This window comes from Phalacrocorax carbo, chromosome 20 (genome assembly GCF_963921805.1).
Source record: "Phalacrocorax carbo chromosome 20, bPhaCar2.1, whole genome shotgun sequence".
NCBI classification, from domain to species: Eukaryota; Metazoa; Chordata; class Aves; order Suliformes; family Phalacrocoracidae; genus Phalacrocorax; species Phalacrocorax carbo.
In genome coordinates, this window is record NC_087532.1 from 6,244,656 (window position 1) to 6,263,805 (window position 19,150).

The 19,150-nt window shown below is 51.6% G+C and overlaps 1 protein-coding gene across 3 annotated transcripts in view; it reads left to right on the top strand.

Annotated features, from left to right (window-relative positions):
- DISP3 (dispatched RND transporter family member 3) overlaps positions 1 to 7,628 on the top strand; it is a 45,214-nt gene extending 37,586 nt beyond the window's left edge. For all 3 annotated transcript variants that reach the window (XM_064470004.1, XM_064470005.1, XM_064470006.1), the window contains exons 19-21: positions 113 to 226; positions 1,231 to 1,397; positions 2,121 to 7,628. In XM_064470004.1, coding sequence (XP_064326074.1) covers positions 113 to 226; positions 1,231 to 1,397; positions 2,121 to 2,483 — 644 coding nt within the window. In that variant the 3' untranslated portion in view covers positions 2,484 to 7,628. The remainder of the gene's footprint in view (positions 1 to 112; positions 227 to 1,230; positions 1,398 to 2,120) is intronic.
- Positions 7,629 to 19,150: the final 11,522 nt, after the last annotated feature.

Here is a 19,150-nt window from a genome sequence, read left to right on the forward strand (position 1 = left end):
CATCTCCCCCAGTGTGAGTCTCTGCTTGCCTTGTTGCCAGCAGGGACCCAGTGCCTTTCTCATCCCAGCTGTCACCTTCCAGGATTCAAATTAGCTGATCCTTTTCTTCCAGGAGTGCAGAGTGCCCTGTACGGTCTCGTCCTCTCGCTGGTCATTTGTGTGGCTGCAGTGGCGGTGTTTACCACTCACATCCTCCTCCTCCTGCCAGTGTTGCTCAGCATTTTAGGTAAAACACCAATTCCAATATGTCAAGCTCTCCCTTGTGTCTGAAACTGGTGGGTTGTGGCACTGCTGAGTCTCTGGTGATTTGAACTGAATTGCTCTTACTCTGTGTAAACCCTTTTGGCTTTCCAGGAGCCAGTTCCGATATACCTAAGTGACCGGGAGAAACACTCAACAAATGCACTGGAACCTCATTGGGAAAGTAGATTTGTGTGTCTAATTCCCAGTGTGTTTTATCTACACAATCCCTTATATTTGTTTAAATAAGGGTTTTAGCTACGCAAATGCCATCCCTGCCTGTTATGTATAATAATGTGATTAAGTCCCACATGCTTTGAATAACAATTGCACTACTTCCCAAGGATCTGCATCACGGCTGCTGTTTCCAAGCAGTGGGAGATTTTAAAAGCTGAATATTTTAGCGGTTTGTTAGTATTTGAAGCAAATTTGTAAATAGTTCCCTCTCCCTGGCTGGTGATTTGACGATATTGTGGACTAAGTGTGTTGCTAAACTTCTCAGTTTTAAAATCAAATCTGTCATTTTAAAACCACTTACTCTCCCACACATGACTCACAAACAAACATCACTCTTGCCTGTAAGAAAAACCTGCGTGTGCGCTCAGCCTGGAGCTCCAGTGAGCAAAACAAAGGGCCCTCTTTCCTGTAGTGCATGTGTGCACACACGCACGCTTGCCTGAGCTTGGGTTCATTTAGCAGGCATTAGTCTAGACTGGCATCAGTCTGTCAGTTTGCCTAATATTTAATTAGGTGCTTCGCTGTCCCCAGCAGGTCTGATTAGCTGATTGAATGGTCTCCTGTGGCCGGTGGAAGGTGAGGGAAGTGTTTGCCTCTGTGTGCAGGAGAGAGTGTGTACAAGAGTCAGTCTGGCTAGCATGCAGACCTGCAGGGGTACAATCCCAAACTCCCTAGTGATTGACTTGTAGCAGTAGGCCTGGGCAGCAGTCCCAGGGTCCTTTGAGTTTGCCTAACATGACCTTCTTCACACAGGGGTGGTCTGCTTGGTGGTGACCATCATGTACTGGTCTGGCTGGGAAATGGGAGCTGTGGAGGCCATTTCCCTCTCCATCCTCGTTGGCTCCTCTGTCGATTACTGTGTGCACCTGGTGGAGGGCTACCTGCTGGCAGGGGAAAATCTGCCTCTACACCAGGCAGAGGTGAGCTCTTTTCCTCCTATAGCCTTGTATCCATTCTCCTCACGCCCTCTGCGCCATTCAGCTGTGATGCAGGACCTAAGGCATGATGGGCAAGGGGGGATGGATCTTGCCACCCTCGCAGCATGCCTGGGGTGCTTGCTGCTTGTCCAGCTGACTGGTCAGAGGCCAATATGAGCTTGTGTACCTGACTACAGTAAACCCAGCTGAGGGTCCAACCCACATGGTTGTCCCTTTCTTACTGGCCACAGCTTTGTCCAAAGCAACCCCCTTTCATGCCCCAGTGAAGACCATGTTGTGCTGGAATGGCCCCATGCTTGTTCTGTAACCTCTGCAAATTGCTTTGCTGTGCTTGCTGGATATCTAGGTCTTCTCCAGCCTTGTTAACATCGTCTCTGTCCTTGGGAAGGAGACCACAAAAGCTTGGGGATCTCTGATCCCAGGCATAGTGTCTGCATGCAGTGCCTCTGTTGTGTAGGCCCAGCAGTTACTCTGATGTGGCTGAAAGAGGCACAAAATCCAGCAGATTTTGCCTCTGAAGGGTTTTAACCTCACGGCTGTTTGCACAGTGTGCTCAGAGACTGTATCAGCTGTCCAGTCTCGCGCAGCATCTTTGTCCTGGGCCAGGACCCCATGAGCTAAGCCAGCCTCTCAAAGGCTAAAACATATAGTGCCGCCCCATGTGCCTGTCCCCACTCCCCTTAACACTGCTGTCCCTTCTGCCAGGACCCCACAGCGTGCCGCCAGTGGAGGACGATTGAAGCAGTCCGTCACGTGGGTGTGGCGATTGTCTCAAGCGCCGTCACCACAGTGATTGCCACCGTCCCGCTGTTCTTCTGCATCATTGCCCCCTTTGCCAAGTTTGGGAAGATTGTGGCCCTCAACACAGGAGTCTCCATCCTGTACACGTTAACTGTGAGCACGGCCCTGCTGAGCATCATGGGCCCTGGCACCTTCATCCGCAGCAGGACTTCGTGCCTCAAGGCTGTGGCGGGGGTGCTTCTTGCTGGCCTGCTGGGTCTATGCATCTGCCTCGCCCTGCTGAAGAGCGGATTTAAGATCCCTCTGCCTAATGGGACAGCCCTGTAGACCCTATGCCAAGAGCCACATGCTCTGTCCTCTTGCTCCTTTCTTTTTTCTTTTTTTTAAAGGATATTTTTTGTAAGAAGAAAGAAGAGGGAAAAAATCCCCTTTTTCCAGAAGTTTTTCAACTCCAGATGCACTTTATTTTTTAATGGGTTTTGCTCTAAACTTGTATTTATTTTGGTAGTGATGGATGGATGATGGACAGTGAGGGCTGCCCAGGGAATACCTCAGCCCATGAGTAGGAGGGGAGGAGGTCTCCTCCTCTCAGTTTTGTTTCAGCTTTTCATTTTATTTTCTTTTTTTTTTTTCTTTTACATTGATAGAGCTTTCTGGAACCACAAAGCTAAAAGGGGAGAAGTTTGGAAGGCTATCTGGTCCCTTTCAAAATCTCTGCCCCGTCCCTCCTCTCCCCTTGGCCAGGGTCAGCACTGCAACGATGGCGCTTGAGGTGATGTCCTACCCCCATGCCAAGCCTGTGCCTCACTACCGGAGCCTTCAAAAACAGCAGTGAGCTGTTGGACAGGCCTGGGAAATAAGTCTGCACCCCTTTGCCATGCCCTGTGCCCAAGGTAGACCAGCAGCGAACTCGCTGCACAGGAGCTCTTACAGGTGTCATTGTGGGATCCAGAGATGCTGGGTGGCCCCACATGCAGGGACCTGCTTTCATCATTTGCAGGGGATGTCAGGGTGCATGGGCACCTTCTGCTGGGATCTCTTGCATCTGTGAACAGCCACCAGGAATGCAGTCGGTGCTCTCAGTGGCCTGCCCTCCTCTCGCTCGTCACAGCAGTGAGGCCAAGGCAGTATCGCTGCCCAGTCCCACCTCCTGCTCAGCGTGTGACCTCACCAGTCACTGCCTCTGCGCTTCATGGTGGAGAGAAAACAGACAGCCTCGAGGTCCCTGCAGAGCCTTTTGGTTATGGCAGTCAGCTCTTAGCCTGAGAACAAGCTAACTTCTGGGGCCAGGCAGAGCCCATGCCTGGTGGCATGCACAAATAAACAGTGGTGCATCCCCTGTGGCAGCTTAGAGACACCCTCCATTGTGGAGACATGAGGGCAGCAGAGCTTTAGCCTGTGGCTGCTGCCTGCTCAGATGGTTTATATTGAAGTAAAATGAAATCACAAACTGGTGCCATTAACAAGTACATTTTAAGCATCACTGATTCCATCATATTTTAAAAATTGAAATAGCTAAGTGTGTGCATTGATACAGAGCACATCTGGCCCCCTGCAGAAGGGGAGGGGTTGGGCCCACTGGGAGATGCATTAAATGTTTTTTACAGGGATGCCAGTAGAGGGGGTTGGCCAGAAAGCAGCCTGACCCTTTTTGTTTGGAGATACCACGTTGCTGGTGGCTTTGTGTTCTCTGTCTGGATTCACCCCCTTTTTAAGATGGAAGTTCCAGGAAGCCCGTCCCCTCTGCCAGCCAAGTTCTGGGGACTGTGCTGCTGAGGCAAACCAGCAGCTGCTTCTGTTTGGCTCAGCGTATCCCCGCTCCGATCCCTTACACCTTCACATCATGTCACCCCTGTGAAACTGGACCAAATGCTTGTTCCTGAAGTAGGTTCCTCAAGGTGTCAGCTGGAGAGAGGAGTGCTAGGACAGGACTGTCATTGATGCCAGGGGAAATCCAGAGCAATCCTGCTGCAGGCAGTGCAGGTGGTGAGAGCATGGGCAGAACAGACCTGGTTTCTTCCTCACCATCCCGTGGTGCAGCTGAGTTACTTTCTACAAAAATGTTAAATGTTCCTTGGCACCTACCTCTGACCTGCATTAGTTTCTTCATAATGAACCCTGTGCCCATGAATTAATGGTTCTGGAAAGGTTTTTTTACTATCCTTAAGTTGTGCTGCTTTGATGGCTGCTGTGCACGGTTCAGCCCCAAAGTTGACCTGTAAGCCATGCTTTTCCCTATGTCTCTTCTCCAAACATAATTACTAGTGGTGCAGCGGGCATAGAGGACAGTCTGCTGGTGATACCCAGCCCTGTGAGACCCATTGTGGCTCTGTGGGTGCTGCGGGGGAGAGCAAGGTAACCCTGGGACTGCTGCCAAGGATGCTCTGGCTGGCAGCTTGACCTGAATTTAGCTCATGCTTCAAACTCCTTGGGGTGATTAAAGCTGATGGATATTTCCAGGTCACCAGACAAGAGAATAAGGTGCTGAGTGCACCCTTAGAGGAAGTTCTTCCTCCTGTGAGCATGAAGAGACCTTGAAAGGCCTTTAAGATAAGGCATAGATGTGCTTTGAATCCTGCAAAGTTTAAAGCTTATTTAAGCCCCTGGTGTCCTACGTTTGTGCTCGCTATAAAAAGGCTAAATAAGCCCCCCACCTCCAGAGCGATTCTGGACACACCATGCTGGGACCATTTATTCAGCCACTCTTGGAAGGCAAAGATTAATTTCAAAGTAGTGGAAAACCTTTTATGTCTCTTGGGTCTGATCTGGCAGTGTCTGATCTGCAGACAAAAATAACAGAGCTCTTGGCACCTGACAGGATCTGTCCTGTTTTCCGGAGCAGGCAGGGGAAGGGACAAGCTATCATTTTCCCTTTTCCTCTCTGGCCAGCCCAGGCTCCTCAGTGCAGAAGGGCTGGCTGGCACTAGCAGGAGCAGGGCGTTACCTTGCCGTTGTTTGTCTGGGTGGTACTGGGAGAGCAATGGCTGGAGCAGTTCAGAAAGGAAAATGAGAGGCTGAGGTAAGTGCAGAGCTGTAGCAAATGATTCACAAAGGCATATTGAGGAAATTGGGCCCCTCCAGCAAGGAAACTGAGGCAACGAGAGGAGGAACAACTTACTCCAGACTATAGCAGGATGGCAGAAGAGCCAGGAGGCGATCCTAGGTGGTGCTTTTCACTGCAAGGACCCACTGGATGGTGGTAAGCTGAAAAAGTGATTAAACATAGTGATGGTACTTGTCTTAAGATCTAACCTGGCATTTGCCCCATCACTATTTCACTCTGCGCAGTTCTGTGATCAGGGTGGCCGGTGCTTCCTCCATGTGCTGCAAAGTGAAAGAGGCTTAGAGGTGGGGCCCAGCCGTCCACAAAATGCTTACAACACCCCGATCTTCCCAAGCGTCTGTGGAGACAATAAATCAGTAGCAGATGTGTACATCCATCTCCAGGTAGGCAGCGTCCTCCTTGGGATTAGAAAATATTCATAAAATTATAGAGGTAAGAAAACGGATGGGTTTATCTGAGCAAATGCGAAGGTGGGGCTGACAGCCCTGCTGGGAATCGGTGCTCTGAGGCAGATGCTCGTAGCAATAAAAAACAAGGCCTCACCTGTCTGGCGCTGTTCCGGGAGCAGATGCTCGCCCTAAATTAATTCCTCCCACATCTCTGCCTATCTTCTTTCTCTGATGACTCCTCTGTTTCCCAGACCATCTCTTGGGCCCTGTTGTCTTGCTGAGCAAGGTTCAGCCTTCTTCATGGTAGCTGCTCGTGCCTAAGGTCCTCACTGAGTCTGGACTGAAAGTGGCTGTCTCAGGGAGAATTTCTCAGGCAGAGGAAGCTAGGGAGCTAAAATGTCTCATACAAGGCTGTCAGTTTTGTTGTTTTTAAACAGTGGAGCGCAGCAGACCAGCCTGCCTTGGAAGAGAATGCTCTGATGTTCCATTTCAAAACAATCTTGCTGCAATTAAATGGAAATGTACACGAGTTCTCAGTTACAGCACGCTGCAATGGAAGATTTCTGTTAACTGCCCGCTCCTTTAGCAAATCCTGTTTTGAGGGCTGCATTCTGAAAAGTTGACGTTCACGGTTTAGGATGGGGGTCATTCTGAAACGATGCAATCTCCTACACAGCGGGGTGGGTCCTGCCCTGACCTCGACCTCTCTCCCTGCCAGCCCAGGGCCGGTGCACAGGGGCGCGGCTCCCCCGTGTTGAAGCACTGTGGTGTATGCACAGAGCTGGTGGCGATGCTCCTCGCCTTCAGTGGAGCTGCTCAGTGAGTTTAAGGTTCCCCACGGCTGCGGACACTCAGGGAGAGAGTCACAACAGCCCTGTCAAAATCAGCTTTGGAGCGAGGAGGAACAGAGCTGACGTAATTTGCAAAGATCAGTGTCAGAGGAAGGAATAGACCCAGGTCTCATCGCTCTGGCTGTTTCCTTATGTCATGGTGCCTCCTGAGGTGCTGGGTTCACGCGGGGTCTGTACAGGCAGATGGGGCGTCAGGTTTGGCCACCGACCTCGGCAGTTTCAAAGGCTGCAGATGCTGAAAGGGGATCAGAGGCTGAGCTGAGCTGTCTTTCTCAATCCCTGCTGGATCTGAAACTATGCCAGAGCAAAGCCAGCCTGGGAAATACTCCAAGAAGGACATGTGGCATGCTTACAGAGTTACTGGGACCACTGATACAGTAGCCTAGATGCAGTGGTCTCCAGAGAGCCCTGGCTTTTTCTCTGCTGGACCAAACTGGAATGTTGCTTTATGTCATGGCATCTAATTCTCTTAGCTTATCCTGCACTGAATTTTCTTACCAGAGCAGCCTGCCTTCCTGGAAGGTTGTAAAAGGCTTTTTATTTAACCCTGTGACATGTATAAATCCTCCCACGCTGTCCACCGAGGAAGCTGTGCTGATTGATTTGCAGCCAGGCAGGACAAACCCACAGTCTCTTGGTTATTTCTTCCAAAAATCACTCCTCACCCCAGACAGCATGCAAGCCATAGTTCACAGGCCTCTGCTAACTGCTGTGCCCTGCCTTAGAACCCAGGGTCCCAGAGCTAAAAGTCTTTCAAGGCCTGTCTCCAGCCTGAGGCTGTAGCTCTTTGTCTGTTTGTCTTTCTCCCCTCCGCTCCTCCTTTGGGCAGCTGCTGGAGGAGGCGGGAGGGAGATGGCCAGGACCAGAGGCAGAGCAACAAGCAGATGAGCGGAAAGGTTTGCAGGGGGAAGCAGAAGAGAACAAATGGGAGGGGAGGATGGTTCAAAGGCCAAGGGGAGAAGAGGTGTGAGCGCCCCAAGGATGGAGGACACTGCCGTTTCACCGCGTCATGTGCAGACCTTAGATTGTTGGTTCTCAGAGTGATGTAGCACAATTCCTGATGTAACGTACACGTGTTACTTTTGTAAGTTGTCTCCTACCCTCACTATTTTCAGTGTTCCTTGATTTTTTTGGAGACTCTTGTAAATAAAAAATTTTGACATTCGCACCTTTGGATCCTTTACTCATCACTGTGTTGGTGTTGCACGTAAGCGTAGCGCTGGCCGGCGTGGCACTGACATGTTACGTGTTGTGTGTGTAAGTAATGCAGTGGGGGTGAGGCCACAGCACCGGTTCCCAACGTGCACAGGATTGCTCCTGTTGCTGAAATCAAGCCCCTTGAAGCCAACTTACCACATCCAGAAAAGCTGACGGTCCAGAAAAGCCAGCTCAGGATCCCACGCAGGTCTGCAAGAGGGCTGGCTCGAGAGGGAGCTTTATGCAGGCTTTGTGGAAGTGTTCTGCTCCTCCACTGCATGCTGTGCTACTTGCACCTCTGTGCTGACCCCACAAGAAAGGGGTTCATCTGCCTGCTCCTGCGGCACCACAGGTTCTCACAATGCACAAGGCCCGGCATGAACTCCTGGACAAGGTTTTACCTCCGTGTCCTGTGCTGCAGCAGCGCGGTGCCACTCTGCACCTCCCGGGACCACGCTGAAGCGATGCGCGCGGAGGCCAGCAGCAGGATGGGAGGAGGACCCAGGCATTCGCCTGTCTATGCAGCCGTGCTGAGGAAGGTTTGCTCCCCGCACCCTCTCATTTGGGTGTGCTCACACTGTACCCAGCAACAACGCTGCTGGGAAGGACAGCGCCGACAGCACATTGCAGCAAAAACCTCCCACGTTTTCAAGCCCTCGCTTCTACGGATGAGGCCAAAGTTACTGGTGAAACCCTTGTTATAATAAATACCAGGAAGGTTCAGGGTCACAGTCTGATGAATAAGAAAAAATTATGGTATCCACAGGAAGGAGGAATGTGGTCCCTTTAATGAGAAGTTGGGGATTGCAGGTAGGGGAGGGATTATGCTCAAGCCTGCTGCTGGGAAATTGCCAAGCAAGGCTGGAAGGGGGTTGGTTTTGACTACAAATTCAGCCCCTTGCCCCAAGAGCAGGCGCTCCCTTGCACGCTGGCGGGGAGCTGTGTGCGGACTGTGGACCATGGAGGAGGCACGGGCTTCTCGAGCCTGCAGGACTGTGGGACCACCTGGCAGTGGTGAGCACCCAGGGCTGCCAAATGTGGGGATGGGGGCACAGGAAAGGGGTAGCCTGGGGTACGTCAGCTGCAGACACAGGCAGGGATCGGCAGGGTTTCCATAGCTCTTCAGAAAACGGCTCCTGGGCTAGGGAAGGGTTTGGGACAGGGAAGGGGCTCTGAGGATGGATTACACAGGGCAACAGCTGCTCACTATTCATTTCAAGCTGGCAGAGGCGGGAAGGAATTGCGTTTCCATCTGTGGGAGCCTGTCCGTGCAGGGCTGCTGGCTCGGCCCCCGCGCGACCGCTGATGGTCCGTGCTCTGAGACCTGCTGCCTGCCGTCTGGCACAGCCCCATCTCTTCTTCCAGGTGAGTGAGTCTGGTGTGAAGTCTTCATTACACACAGCAAATTCCCCCTGGTCTTCTGTCAGGCTGTGGCACAGTGAGGTCTCCATTGCCTCCCTGGCACCCCACCAGCATTTAGGGGCCCTGCCTGGGCACCCTGGGGTGCACCCTGTACCCTTTCTCCCACAGGCTCCTTCCCACCCCAAAACCAGACCCTAAGCCCCAATTCCATGGCTTTGAAAGGGGAAAATCCACCTTCTCTCTGAAAAACCGTGTGTCAGAGCCTGCCCTTTCCACTTTTGCAGGGTGCTCTCGCTGCGCCTTCATCCCTCCTCCCCCCTCCCGTCCCCGGGAGACCTGGGGGCGATGAGCGGTGGAAACGCACCCCACCGGCGGAGATGCGCTCGTTAGCGCCCCTATTGCGGGGGGGGGGGAGCTGCTAAAATGGCTGAACCCCCCGGCGGGGTGTGGGGGCGCGCGTGGGTGGGGCCTTCGCACGAGGCGTTCGCACGCGCCGCCGGGGCGGGCGGGCCCAGGTGCCGCCGTTACCTCATCAGGGCGTCGTTAAGACGCAACAGCGCGGGGGGCGCTGCGGGTTTCCGTCACGGTGGGACGTGTCGCGCCGCCGCGCCGGGTGAGTGGCTCTCCCGGGCGGGGGTCCCTCCTCGCAGGGCCCCGCCGGGCTGCGGGGCGGCCCCGGCCCTCGGGGTTGCTCGGGGGCGGGGGGGTTCCGCTCCCGACCCCACCGCGGGGCAGCGCCGGTCCCGCTCCCCATCCTGGTGCCTCCCCTGCCCTTCCCCACCTCTGCTACAGGGGGCTTAGCACAGAAATAGGGACCTTCTAAGCCTCGCATGCCTCTGACTCAGCCACGCTGATGAAAACAAGGGTCTTCTGGTTTTTAAATCTATTTTTTTCCCACACGCGTGGTCTTTGCTCCGTGCTGGTCTCTCCCCCGCGCTGTGCTTGCTCGCACCTGCCCTGTGCGTGGTCCCTGTGGGGCCCTGCCCCGCCTTGAGCGGGGCTGGGGCTTGGCCCCTGGCTGCTTTCTGTGCAGCCCCGTGTGGCTCGTTATCCATCTCCGAGTAGCTCGGGAACGGGCTCCTGCCTCCGATGATTGGCACAAAGGTCAGTCAAAGAGGATGACTCACTCTCTTCCCTTCCCTGGCAATTTGTCACCCTGCAGATGACACATCTTAGTGGCTCCTCAAGCAGTGAGCAGAGCTCTGGCAGACCTGTGGGGAGCTGTGCCTCTAGGATGCTCTTTTTTTATCCTTGTGGCTGTTTGTTCAGCTATCTTGTGCTCCCCAAAGCCTGAGGATGGCGATGAGCAAAAGCCGGAGAGGCTGGGTGCCAGGCTTCCCTTTGCTGTGAGCCAACACAGAAGCTGAAGTGAGCCCAAAACAGTAGGAGCTTGGAAGGCTTGTGGCTCATGTTTCTCCGAGTGTTGGCCCACGATGCCTATTTCTTGTTGCTTTTTTTTTTTCCCCTCAAGTTAGAGTAAGTTTATTGCTCCAGGAGCTCAGTGTGAAAACATGTTTTGCACTGCTTCATGCAACAAGTAGTTGGAAGGGCCAGGGAGCTTGGTAACACCTTGATGGGTGCTTTTTGGCAGGGAGAAAAGCAGTGAGGGAGCCTGGACAGGAATAAGGCCTGAAGTGCGTTGGGCTGGGGTGAGAAAGGTTGCCAAAGATTTGGTTTCAAACCCGGATTTGAAGCAGAGAAGCCGTTCTGCCAGGTGGAGTTGTGCATGTATCAGTCTGGGGGGATCGATTAATTTGCTGATGAAGTGCAGCCATGGCTGGGCTGAAAGGCAGCAGCTGGTAAACAGCACTGTAAACACCCACTTGTGATGGGAAGTGGAGGAGGTTGAATTAAATTATAAATAGGTTGTGATTTAGGCAGACAGTAGAAATGTCCTCCATCTTAAACATGAAAGGTTCTGCTTCTGGAAAATGAGGTTGTGACGGAACCTTAGGGCGGCTAAGGGGTGAATAAGGGCAGGGAGGAGGTATGGGTAACTCCTGCGAATGGACTAGCTGAGAGGGGGTATGCCTCAGGGAGGGGTTGTGGTGCTGCTTTGGGTAGCTGATCTGATAGCATGTGGGCAGGGAGGCCACGTCATGTCCTCTTCCAGTGGAAGATGTGGCAGTCTGAGTCCCCAGAATGAGGGCGGGTGTGAGGACATCCAGTCACTGAAGGAGTGAGCCGAAATGTGGCACCAAGAGCATTGTGACTTGGCTGGTTTTGGCTTGTGCTACCTCGTGACTGCTTTACTTCATAGAATCACAGAATGCCCTGAGCTGGGAGGGACCCCCAAGGACCATCGAGCCCAGCTCCTCTCCCTGCACAGGACACCCCAAATTCACACCGTGTCTCTGAGGGCCGTGTCCAAGGGCTTCTGGAACATCGCCAGGCTGGTGCCGTGGATGCCTCCCTGGGGAGCCTGTGCCAGGGCTCCACCACCCTCTGGGGGAAGAACCGTCTCCTAATGCCCAGCCTAACCCTCCCCTGGCACATCTCCCTGCCATTCCTATGGGTACTTTATTGCTTGTTAGTTTATGTTCTGTATTAGGCTCATCTTAGCTACAGGTGTGGGTACTTATGTCTCATTCCCCATCACCAAAGAGCTCTGCAGCCTGTCAGAGCACTGCAGGTGACGGATGTTGGGGCAATTAAGAAGTTCCCACATGAAATGAGGTGATCTGAGATTATTTCCCTAACCAGACTGAACCCAGAGAGTGGAGACACAGAAGGGATGGGGACCCTTCACAGCCTGGGGCAGGGCAAACTCAGGGTGAGATTTTCAAACAGCTGTGCAGAGGTGTGGGTTTTCTTTCTTAATCTTTAATGACCTTTTCAGTTCAATCTCTTGGTGCTGACTGAGAAGTGCAAGGTGACTGCAAGGGAAGGTTGCATGTCTATGCCAGGACCTTTAATCCTTTCTAGCTGGTGGCATCTGTCCTGCTGAGCTTCCCAGGGCTGCTGTTTTGTTGGACAGGTGTATGAAGAGGCATCAGGGACTTGGGTGTTCTCGCTTGAACCTGTTCCCAAACCCATCGGCTGGCTTTTGCAGGCTCCTGGGAGCCTTTCCCAAGACATAATGGCCTGGGCTTCCCCTGAGTTTTTTTCAGACTAACAAAGGAGTTGGAAAAGTGAGATGAGCTGATGAAGCAGCCAGTGCATAAGCTAATTGCCCACAAATGGCTGGCTGAGTCTGGACTGAAGTTTGTTGTCTCAGCACTGAGCGCTGCCTGGTGGGGCAGCTCCATGCTATGGGGTGTGGTGAGAGCTGCGAGCTGTCCCTTGGTGTCATTCAAGAGCATGATGAGTTTGCTGCTGCCTGCTGCAGCTACTCCGCTTTGCTTCAAGGAGTTTTTGTTTGATGGATAATATAGTTTTGTCACTAGAGGGTGAGCAGTGGTGGTTCGTGTCCTTGGGTGTCACCTGGACTTGTGGTCATTTCCTGAATGAAATGCAGCCCGAGAGTGCTGAAGGATCTGCTGCCTGGGGGATTTTATTTTCAGCCCTTTCTCTGGAGAAGGGGAAGTTTCTGGCAAGAGAAACTCGCTCCTAAGCTGCAAGGCTGCTCAAGGGAAGGTAGTGGTGAGGTGCTGCTTTGGTCACATTCCTATCTTTGGAGTCGGTCCGTGCCCTCTGGTGTGGCGATGACGTGCTGCCTGCAGGCAGCTGAAGCAGTCTGGGGGTCTGAATGAATCCTGTGAAAACTAGACCAGCTTTTTATTTTTTCTGCAAGTGCTATTGACTAGCTCTGGACGGTGCACAGTGCTCCCACTGTATGCTCTTTGGGGTAAGCTGGTGCTGCTGACAGTTTCTCAGGCTGACTGCAGAGGGTGGTGGGCTGATTTGTGGGGTTTTGGGTGGTGTTTTTTTTCTTAAACCCTTGCAGTCTTCCTGAGGGTTCTAGTTTGCCAGATACATAGGTGTGAATGAGCAGCAGACCTGTCCGTTGCCTCTGGTATTCGTGTACCTCCCAAAGAAGCTGCTGTAAGGGAGCCAAAGGGTAAACCCAGGCTGTTGTGAATGCCTGGAATGACACTGATGATAAATCATGAAATCTTGCCAGTGCTGTGTCTGTATGTCTTTCAGCTCTATTTTTCCCAATGTAAAAATCGAAGTGACATCTGTGTCTAATGTGTGAGGCTGTGACCTCGGTGAAATCCACTGACGGATGCTGCCAGAAGGCCCTCATGCATCATCTAAGGCTGCTCTGCCCTTGCTGAGCTGGCTGTTGTGCCGGCACCCTCGCCGTGTCCTGGGGCTCTTGCTGCTAGCTGAAAATATAGGAGGGCTGCTGTTTATTTGGGGCCTGGCTTACACTGACCATAGTGGAGCCTATGTGGGGAGAGAAGGCGTCCTCTGAACTGCCCCAGTACATGTTTAGGCATATGGTGTGGTGACGGATCATCTCTGACCTCCCAGTACATGGTTATCTTCTAGCTGGTGCCAGAGGCTGAGTTTTGCTGGCCCTTTGCTGCATTGGAGCTTTAGGGCTGAGCAGTCAGTGCAGCTGCTAATAAACCTGAGATAAGAGCATGCCTCTAACTGTGGAAAGCACAGAGGACACTGGGTCAGAGATACCCAGCTAAGCATTAATTCTGTCCTCTGCAGGTTATCATCGTGTGCTACCAGAGCTCTGCAGAAAGCCATCTCTCTGCTCTCTGATCTGCTGAGGCCATTTCTAATAACGCTGACTACAGAAAAGCAGATCCAGCTCCCTCCTGATGCATGGAGACAGTAAGTTCTTCCCCCAGCACTGCTGCCCTGACCCCGTTCTTGCTGAGCTGAGAAAGCCACCTTACCCCGCTGGCTCTGACAACGGCCCCTCCCTGCCCACCTTGCAGCTGGTTTTTGGGGGTGCTCTGTGGGGGGTCGCTGTGCTGTGGCAGCTCCCAGCAGGGTTAACCGGGTTCTGGGGTGGGGGGAGCATGTGGGGGACAGAGCTGGGACTGCTTGGCAGACAGAGCAATGCTCCCTGTGCTGTGTGTGAAGGGGGTCAGGGGCTGCGGTGGGCAGGCAGCATTGGACCGGAGTTGCTCAAGGAGCCTGGCTGGGGAAGGCTGGTGGTGACCAGCTGCTAACCTCGCGTGCGCTCGGCAGCCTGCAATCCCATTTATTAGCACTTAAAATTTGCTGTCTCTGCTCCAAATGGAGTGTTTACAGCATTGACACGAACAGCTGTCCCAGTCAGCCAGATCATAACAAATGGGAGCTCTGGCTGGAGTGTTATTTTGCTGCAAGGGGGCAATACATCTTATTACTAAACAATGAAGCTCGTGATGGATGGTGACGAGTCTCTTTGCTGTCTTGCTTGATGATCACACTGAAAAATAAACACAAAACCGAAGGGTATTCCCAGGGATCTAGGCAAGGCCTCACGTTGTACCTGGGAAGAGGCAGCATTGAGGCTCTCTGGTGCCTTAAATGCAAGAGCCTTTGCATCAGGCTATTGGTAATACTGCCTTCTCTCCAGGAGGAATGAGCTGGGAGGAATGTGGCACTTGGGGGAGAAAATTTGGGGAGGGAGAGAAAGGAGGTGGTGCTGGTCAAAAGCATGGGGTGTAGCAAGAGCTGAAGACAAATGGCCTCTTTCCTGGGAACGCTGCGGAGCTCTTGTCCTTGATAATGTTACCTGTCATCTGATTATAAGGCAATATGGGTCGAACTGTGTTATTTTGATCTAGCCTGAAGCAGGGCTGTGTTATTGGGGGATCTTATGGCTTGAAGGGGTGGGGGAAGTGGGGACAAGGTCCTCCAGAGGGCCACAGACAAAAAAGATGGTTGCTGGAGGGACGAGGCTCTCCTGAGGGCCAGGCACATCATCCTGCTGCTTCAAGTGACTTGTGTGGAGGACTGTAAGCCATAGCCTCTCTGAGCAGAGAGCTGGAACAGGTGATACGCTCATTTAATGCCAGCACAAAATTGGAGGAATTGTGTTCAGTGGAAAGGAGGTGAGCTAGTCAGGTCAGCTACCTCTGCTTCTGAGCAGCTGCAGCAGCAAAGCTCAACCCTGTGCAGGTACGTTACCTACAACTCAGTCGCTGCAGAGGTATCAGTGGACTCTTGGGCTGAGCTCTGCAAGAGCTGCAGAATTCTAGCTGGCTAAAGATGGTGTGTGACTCACCGATCTCCTACACATACCATCACCCACGCGCCGTTCCCCTCACGCTGGCTCTAAGAGCAGCCGGCACAAGGACTGCTGGATTTTTTCTGTTCTCCCCCACCCTTAAGGGTGTTTAAGAGAAAACAGCAACTCTGAAATGATCAGAGCAGGTGGCACTGCAATGTCACACCAGAATAAATATATTCAGAGTGCAAGCGGGGCAAGCAGAACAGACCCACTCTGTTTGGGCTGCATGGGTGGTGGTGCAGGTGCAGCACAACAGGGCTGACAGCAACAAGGACTGGCATGGGTGTGCGAGTGACACCGGTAGCGTTGGGAAACCAATTAAAGCTCATTTAAAATATTAGCATATCAGCAGGCAGGAATTCTTCCGACTGGATTGGTTTCACCAGGGGATCGGGGAATAGGGCCAGCATTCAGCTGCCAGTTGTTCTTTCAGCATGCTGGCATTCATCACCTGGCCTGCCGGGCATTGCTGGGATCTGCGAGAGGAGAGCAGCAGAGGGGCTTGGGGGTCCCCGGGGAAGGGGATTGCATTGCACTCTTGCAGCAGGAGCTGTGGCAATGAATGGCGGTGGAGGGATGAGCTCTCGGTTGGGAGCCATGAAAGCAAACAACAAAGCAGCTCTGTGTTGGTGTGTGTTTGTGGAGTAGATGGAGGGGAAAGCTTTAATAATCCCAGTCCTCTTTTTTCCCCCAAAAATTCTCCCTGGTATATATTTATATTTCTTATCTATTGAGCAGAGAGGGGGAGGGCTGTCTGGGAAGGGGGTGGGTTTGTAATCCAGATGGATTCAAAGACAGACTTAAACAGAGTATTAATGGAAGAGGGGAGGTTTGAGATTGCAGCTTTCTGTTTTGGCAAAAACAGAGCTTTCTGTGTGTGCCGGCTGCTGCTCGAGTGCAGGGGTGGTTAGTCCCTGCGCAGAGGAGCTTTCATTTATGTGCACACAAGCACTCCTGAGAGTCTTCATGCTGTTTGGGGGATTTTTGGATCGGGTCCTAAAAAGATCAGGAAGAGAAGAGAGGGAGCGGAGCTGGCTTACCCCACGCCTTGTGCGTGCGTGCGCGCCATGGTGGAATGAGCAGCGTTGCTGCCAGCTTTCAGGCTCGCTTGCCTTTCTCCAGACATAGCCTGGCCTGGTGATCTGCACGTTGCTGCTGGACTCTGGGAAGGACCTCATGGCTTTGCCTTTCTCCCCAGGTGGGAATTGGGGCTTTGAAGCAAAGCTCTGCTGAGCTCCCGTTACCTTGCTCCTGTGCTGTCTTTTCCCTTAAAATTGTACTGAAAGTGGAGAATCCAGTGCTGAAACATTTGCTGGACATCAGACTGCAGCCAAAACCATTGTCCTCCCTTTTTCTATTCCTGTCACGGTCATGGTGCACTTGGAGATTTTATTTCTGACTGTTCAGTAAAGGTGAGTGCTGGGACCAAGGAACTCATCTGCAATAAATCTGTGCCCAGCGACTGCCTGGGAGCAGGCTGCAGTTTCCTCAGGTGCATTTGCTCTTCAGGTCAATCAAACCCCAATTTCTTCATGCTTGTATCTTTGTTGGTAGGTATCAATATTTGAAAATTACAGTGATGTTTCCTAGCTACCATGGGGTAGAGAAATTGCAACTTGATATCGGTGGGTGGCTGCGGATGTGTGTGTGAGCAATTTCCAAGCAGCTGCATGGGGTAGGAGGGAAATTCAGGACCTGGAGTGTTGTGTGAGAGATCAAGGATACAGATCCAACTGGAGTAAGAGACTGAAATAGGAGTTAGTTGACAAGATACTTAACTTTTGTAGACCTGGGTATGTGATATCAGAAAATAAGCTGCAGGAGGGCTCTGCGTTCCCACACTAGAAGTAGATGTACTGAAGTTGTTAGGAAAAGTTAGTCTTTAATACCTCTGTATCAGTAAAGAAATCGCAACCTGGTCCCTGGACACAGACTTTGACAATCATTTCCTGCTAATGCTTTGGCCAGCAAATCTGTTACTCAAATATGTGCTGAGAGGTGAGCTGCTTAGCTCGGTCTACCTGGCTGAGTCCTTGCCGAGGAGGTATGAGGATGATGGGAGAGGTGACCTGGGCTGGTGTTGGTTTCTGCACTCAGAGGAATTTTGCCTCTGAAAAATGCAAATGTGGTTGGAACCAATTTTGTTCAAGAACGTGAACAGACACTCAAAGGACCTTTTTTTCACTCTCCCTGCGACTTCTCCTTCTCTAATTGCTAGGATGAATGCATAAACCCTTATACTGAAGTGTTCACAAGAGCGGTTTACTCATTTTACTCTTTCTTGGCATAAAAGGCGTCTTATTAAGCGGGTTTTAATGTTTGCTCACCAAGAGACATGGATTATAAAGCTTTAGAAATAACTTGCATCTGGAAAAGCCAATTAATAAAACAAAAATTCTGATGTCATTTTCTCATAAATTAACAATTTATAGGTAATTTACAGTGCTCATGTCATTAGGCAAATGGACTTTAAATTGATTTCAAATTAGTGGGTTAATGATTTCCCACAGGTATCATTTCAATGGGCAGCATATGCATGGTGTTTTTTCAATAAAAGGGTAGGTGTGCAGGAGCAAACTCATGCCTCTGTAATTGAGGCAATAATTGAAGTGATGATCACATTCAAGTGCAGTATTGATCTGCGAAAAAAAGTGCTGACTGCCTCCATCACTGTGGCAAAGAGGGGGTAGGAAAGGACTCTGGGAAAGACTGCAGTCTTTGCATATTTGTGTAATAACTTTCTTTTGGTACACATTAACTCCAGGTGATACATTAAGGTAACCAATTGGTGGTGTTGGACAACCTTGCAGTTCATAGTACTGGGGAAAAAATATTCAGCTGAGTTCTAATTATAGTTGTACAGGAACAATATGTTGCCAAAGTGATTAAAAGTGGGGCAGTGACTGTGTAGAGTCTGAGACCAACCCGGCGGGGAGGTGGAGCGCTCTCACTGCTACAAGCCTGGCCGGGCAGCCAGTCTCCAGCCTTGCCATCCCTCTGGTGTCAGCTCCCATCTTTGTGTGGCTTTCTTTCCCTTCCTTTTTCTTTTTCTGTCATTTTGTCCTGCCTGCAAAGGTTGTAAATACTTTAGGGGATGGCCTGACTGGCTCGTGTGTATTGGCAGAGGGAGCTGAGGTCGGAGCCCTGAGGTGCTAGCAGAAGGTCAGCAACTAATACCTCAGCTTTGTCAACTGTTAGTTGCCAGAAGGTCCAGACTGGTGTCATGTTGGAGCAAATCTGGAGCACCTCCTCCGGCTTGGTTAGCACTTCTGTAGCATTGGCATTAATAAATTGATGGTCTGGGCTTTTTGCGTCTCATCACACTAATGCAGGAGGCATAAGAAATGCTAATGAATTCCTCCTCTGGGAGATGAGTGGCTCTTGTCCCTATGGCATGGCTGAGTAACTGGGGCAGGGAGAGGTGCCTGCCCAAGGTCATGAGAGGGAAGAAGGGGCTTCCCTCCTGTGGATGTAGTGCTGCTTCTGCAAGCCCCACTTCACGCAGGTGCGTCTCACAGCGTGAGGCTACCGAGGCAGGACAGGCCATACAGAGGTTACTGTCTAAATTGGCAACGCCCTGAGCAGTGCCCTGGGCATTGTTATTCGGTGCCACGTATGGGGAGGCTGAGCGCCACATTATGTTTTGAGCACGAAGGACAGTAACTCATGAATTAAACGGCTGTGGAAATGGATTGCGTTGGCAGTACCTATTTGTGGAGTTGCAGTCTCCCTGTGGCTGGCTGTTTACACAAACTCTATTGCTTCCAAGCTTTGTATTGCAAAATTAAATTCCTTCTGCATTAAAAATTTATGTTGGATGAAAAGATCAGTATATTGAAACTTGGTGAGCATATCCGCCTCTGTGCACATACAGACCTCGTTTAGATGTACCTTTCCTATGAATGCCAGCTGATGATCCAAATCATGTGAGATAAGGTTTATAATTACCTTCTATCAGTGCTCTTTAGGAAGTGGGAAGGTGCCCTTAAATAGGGGGTGATCCC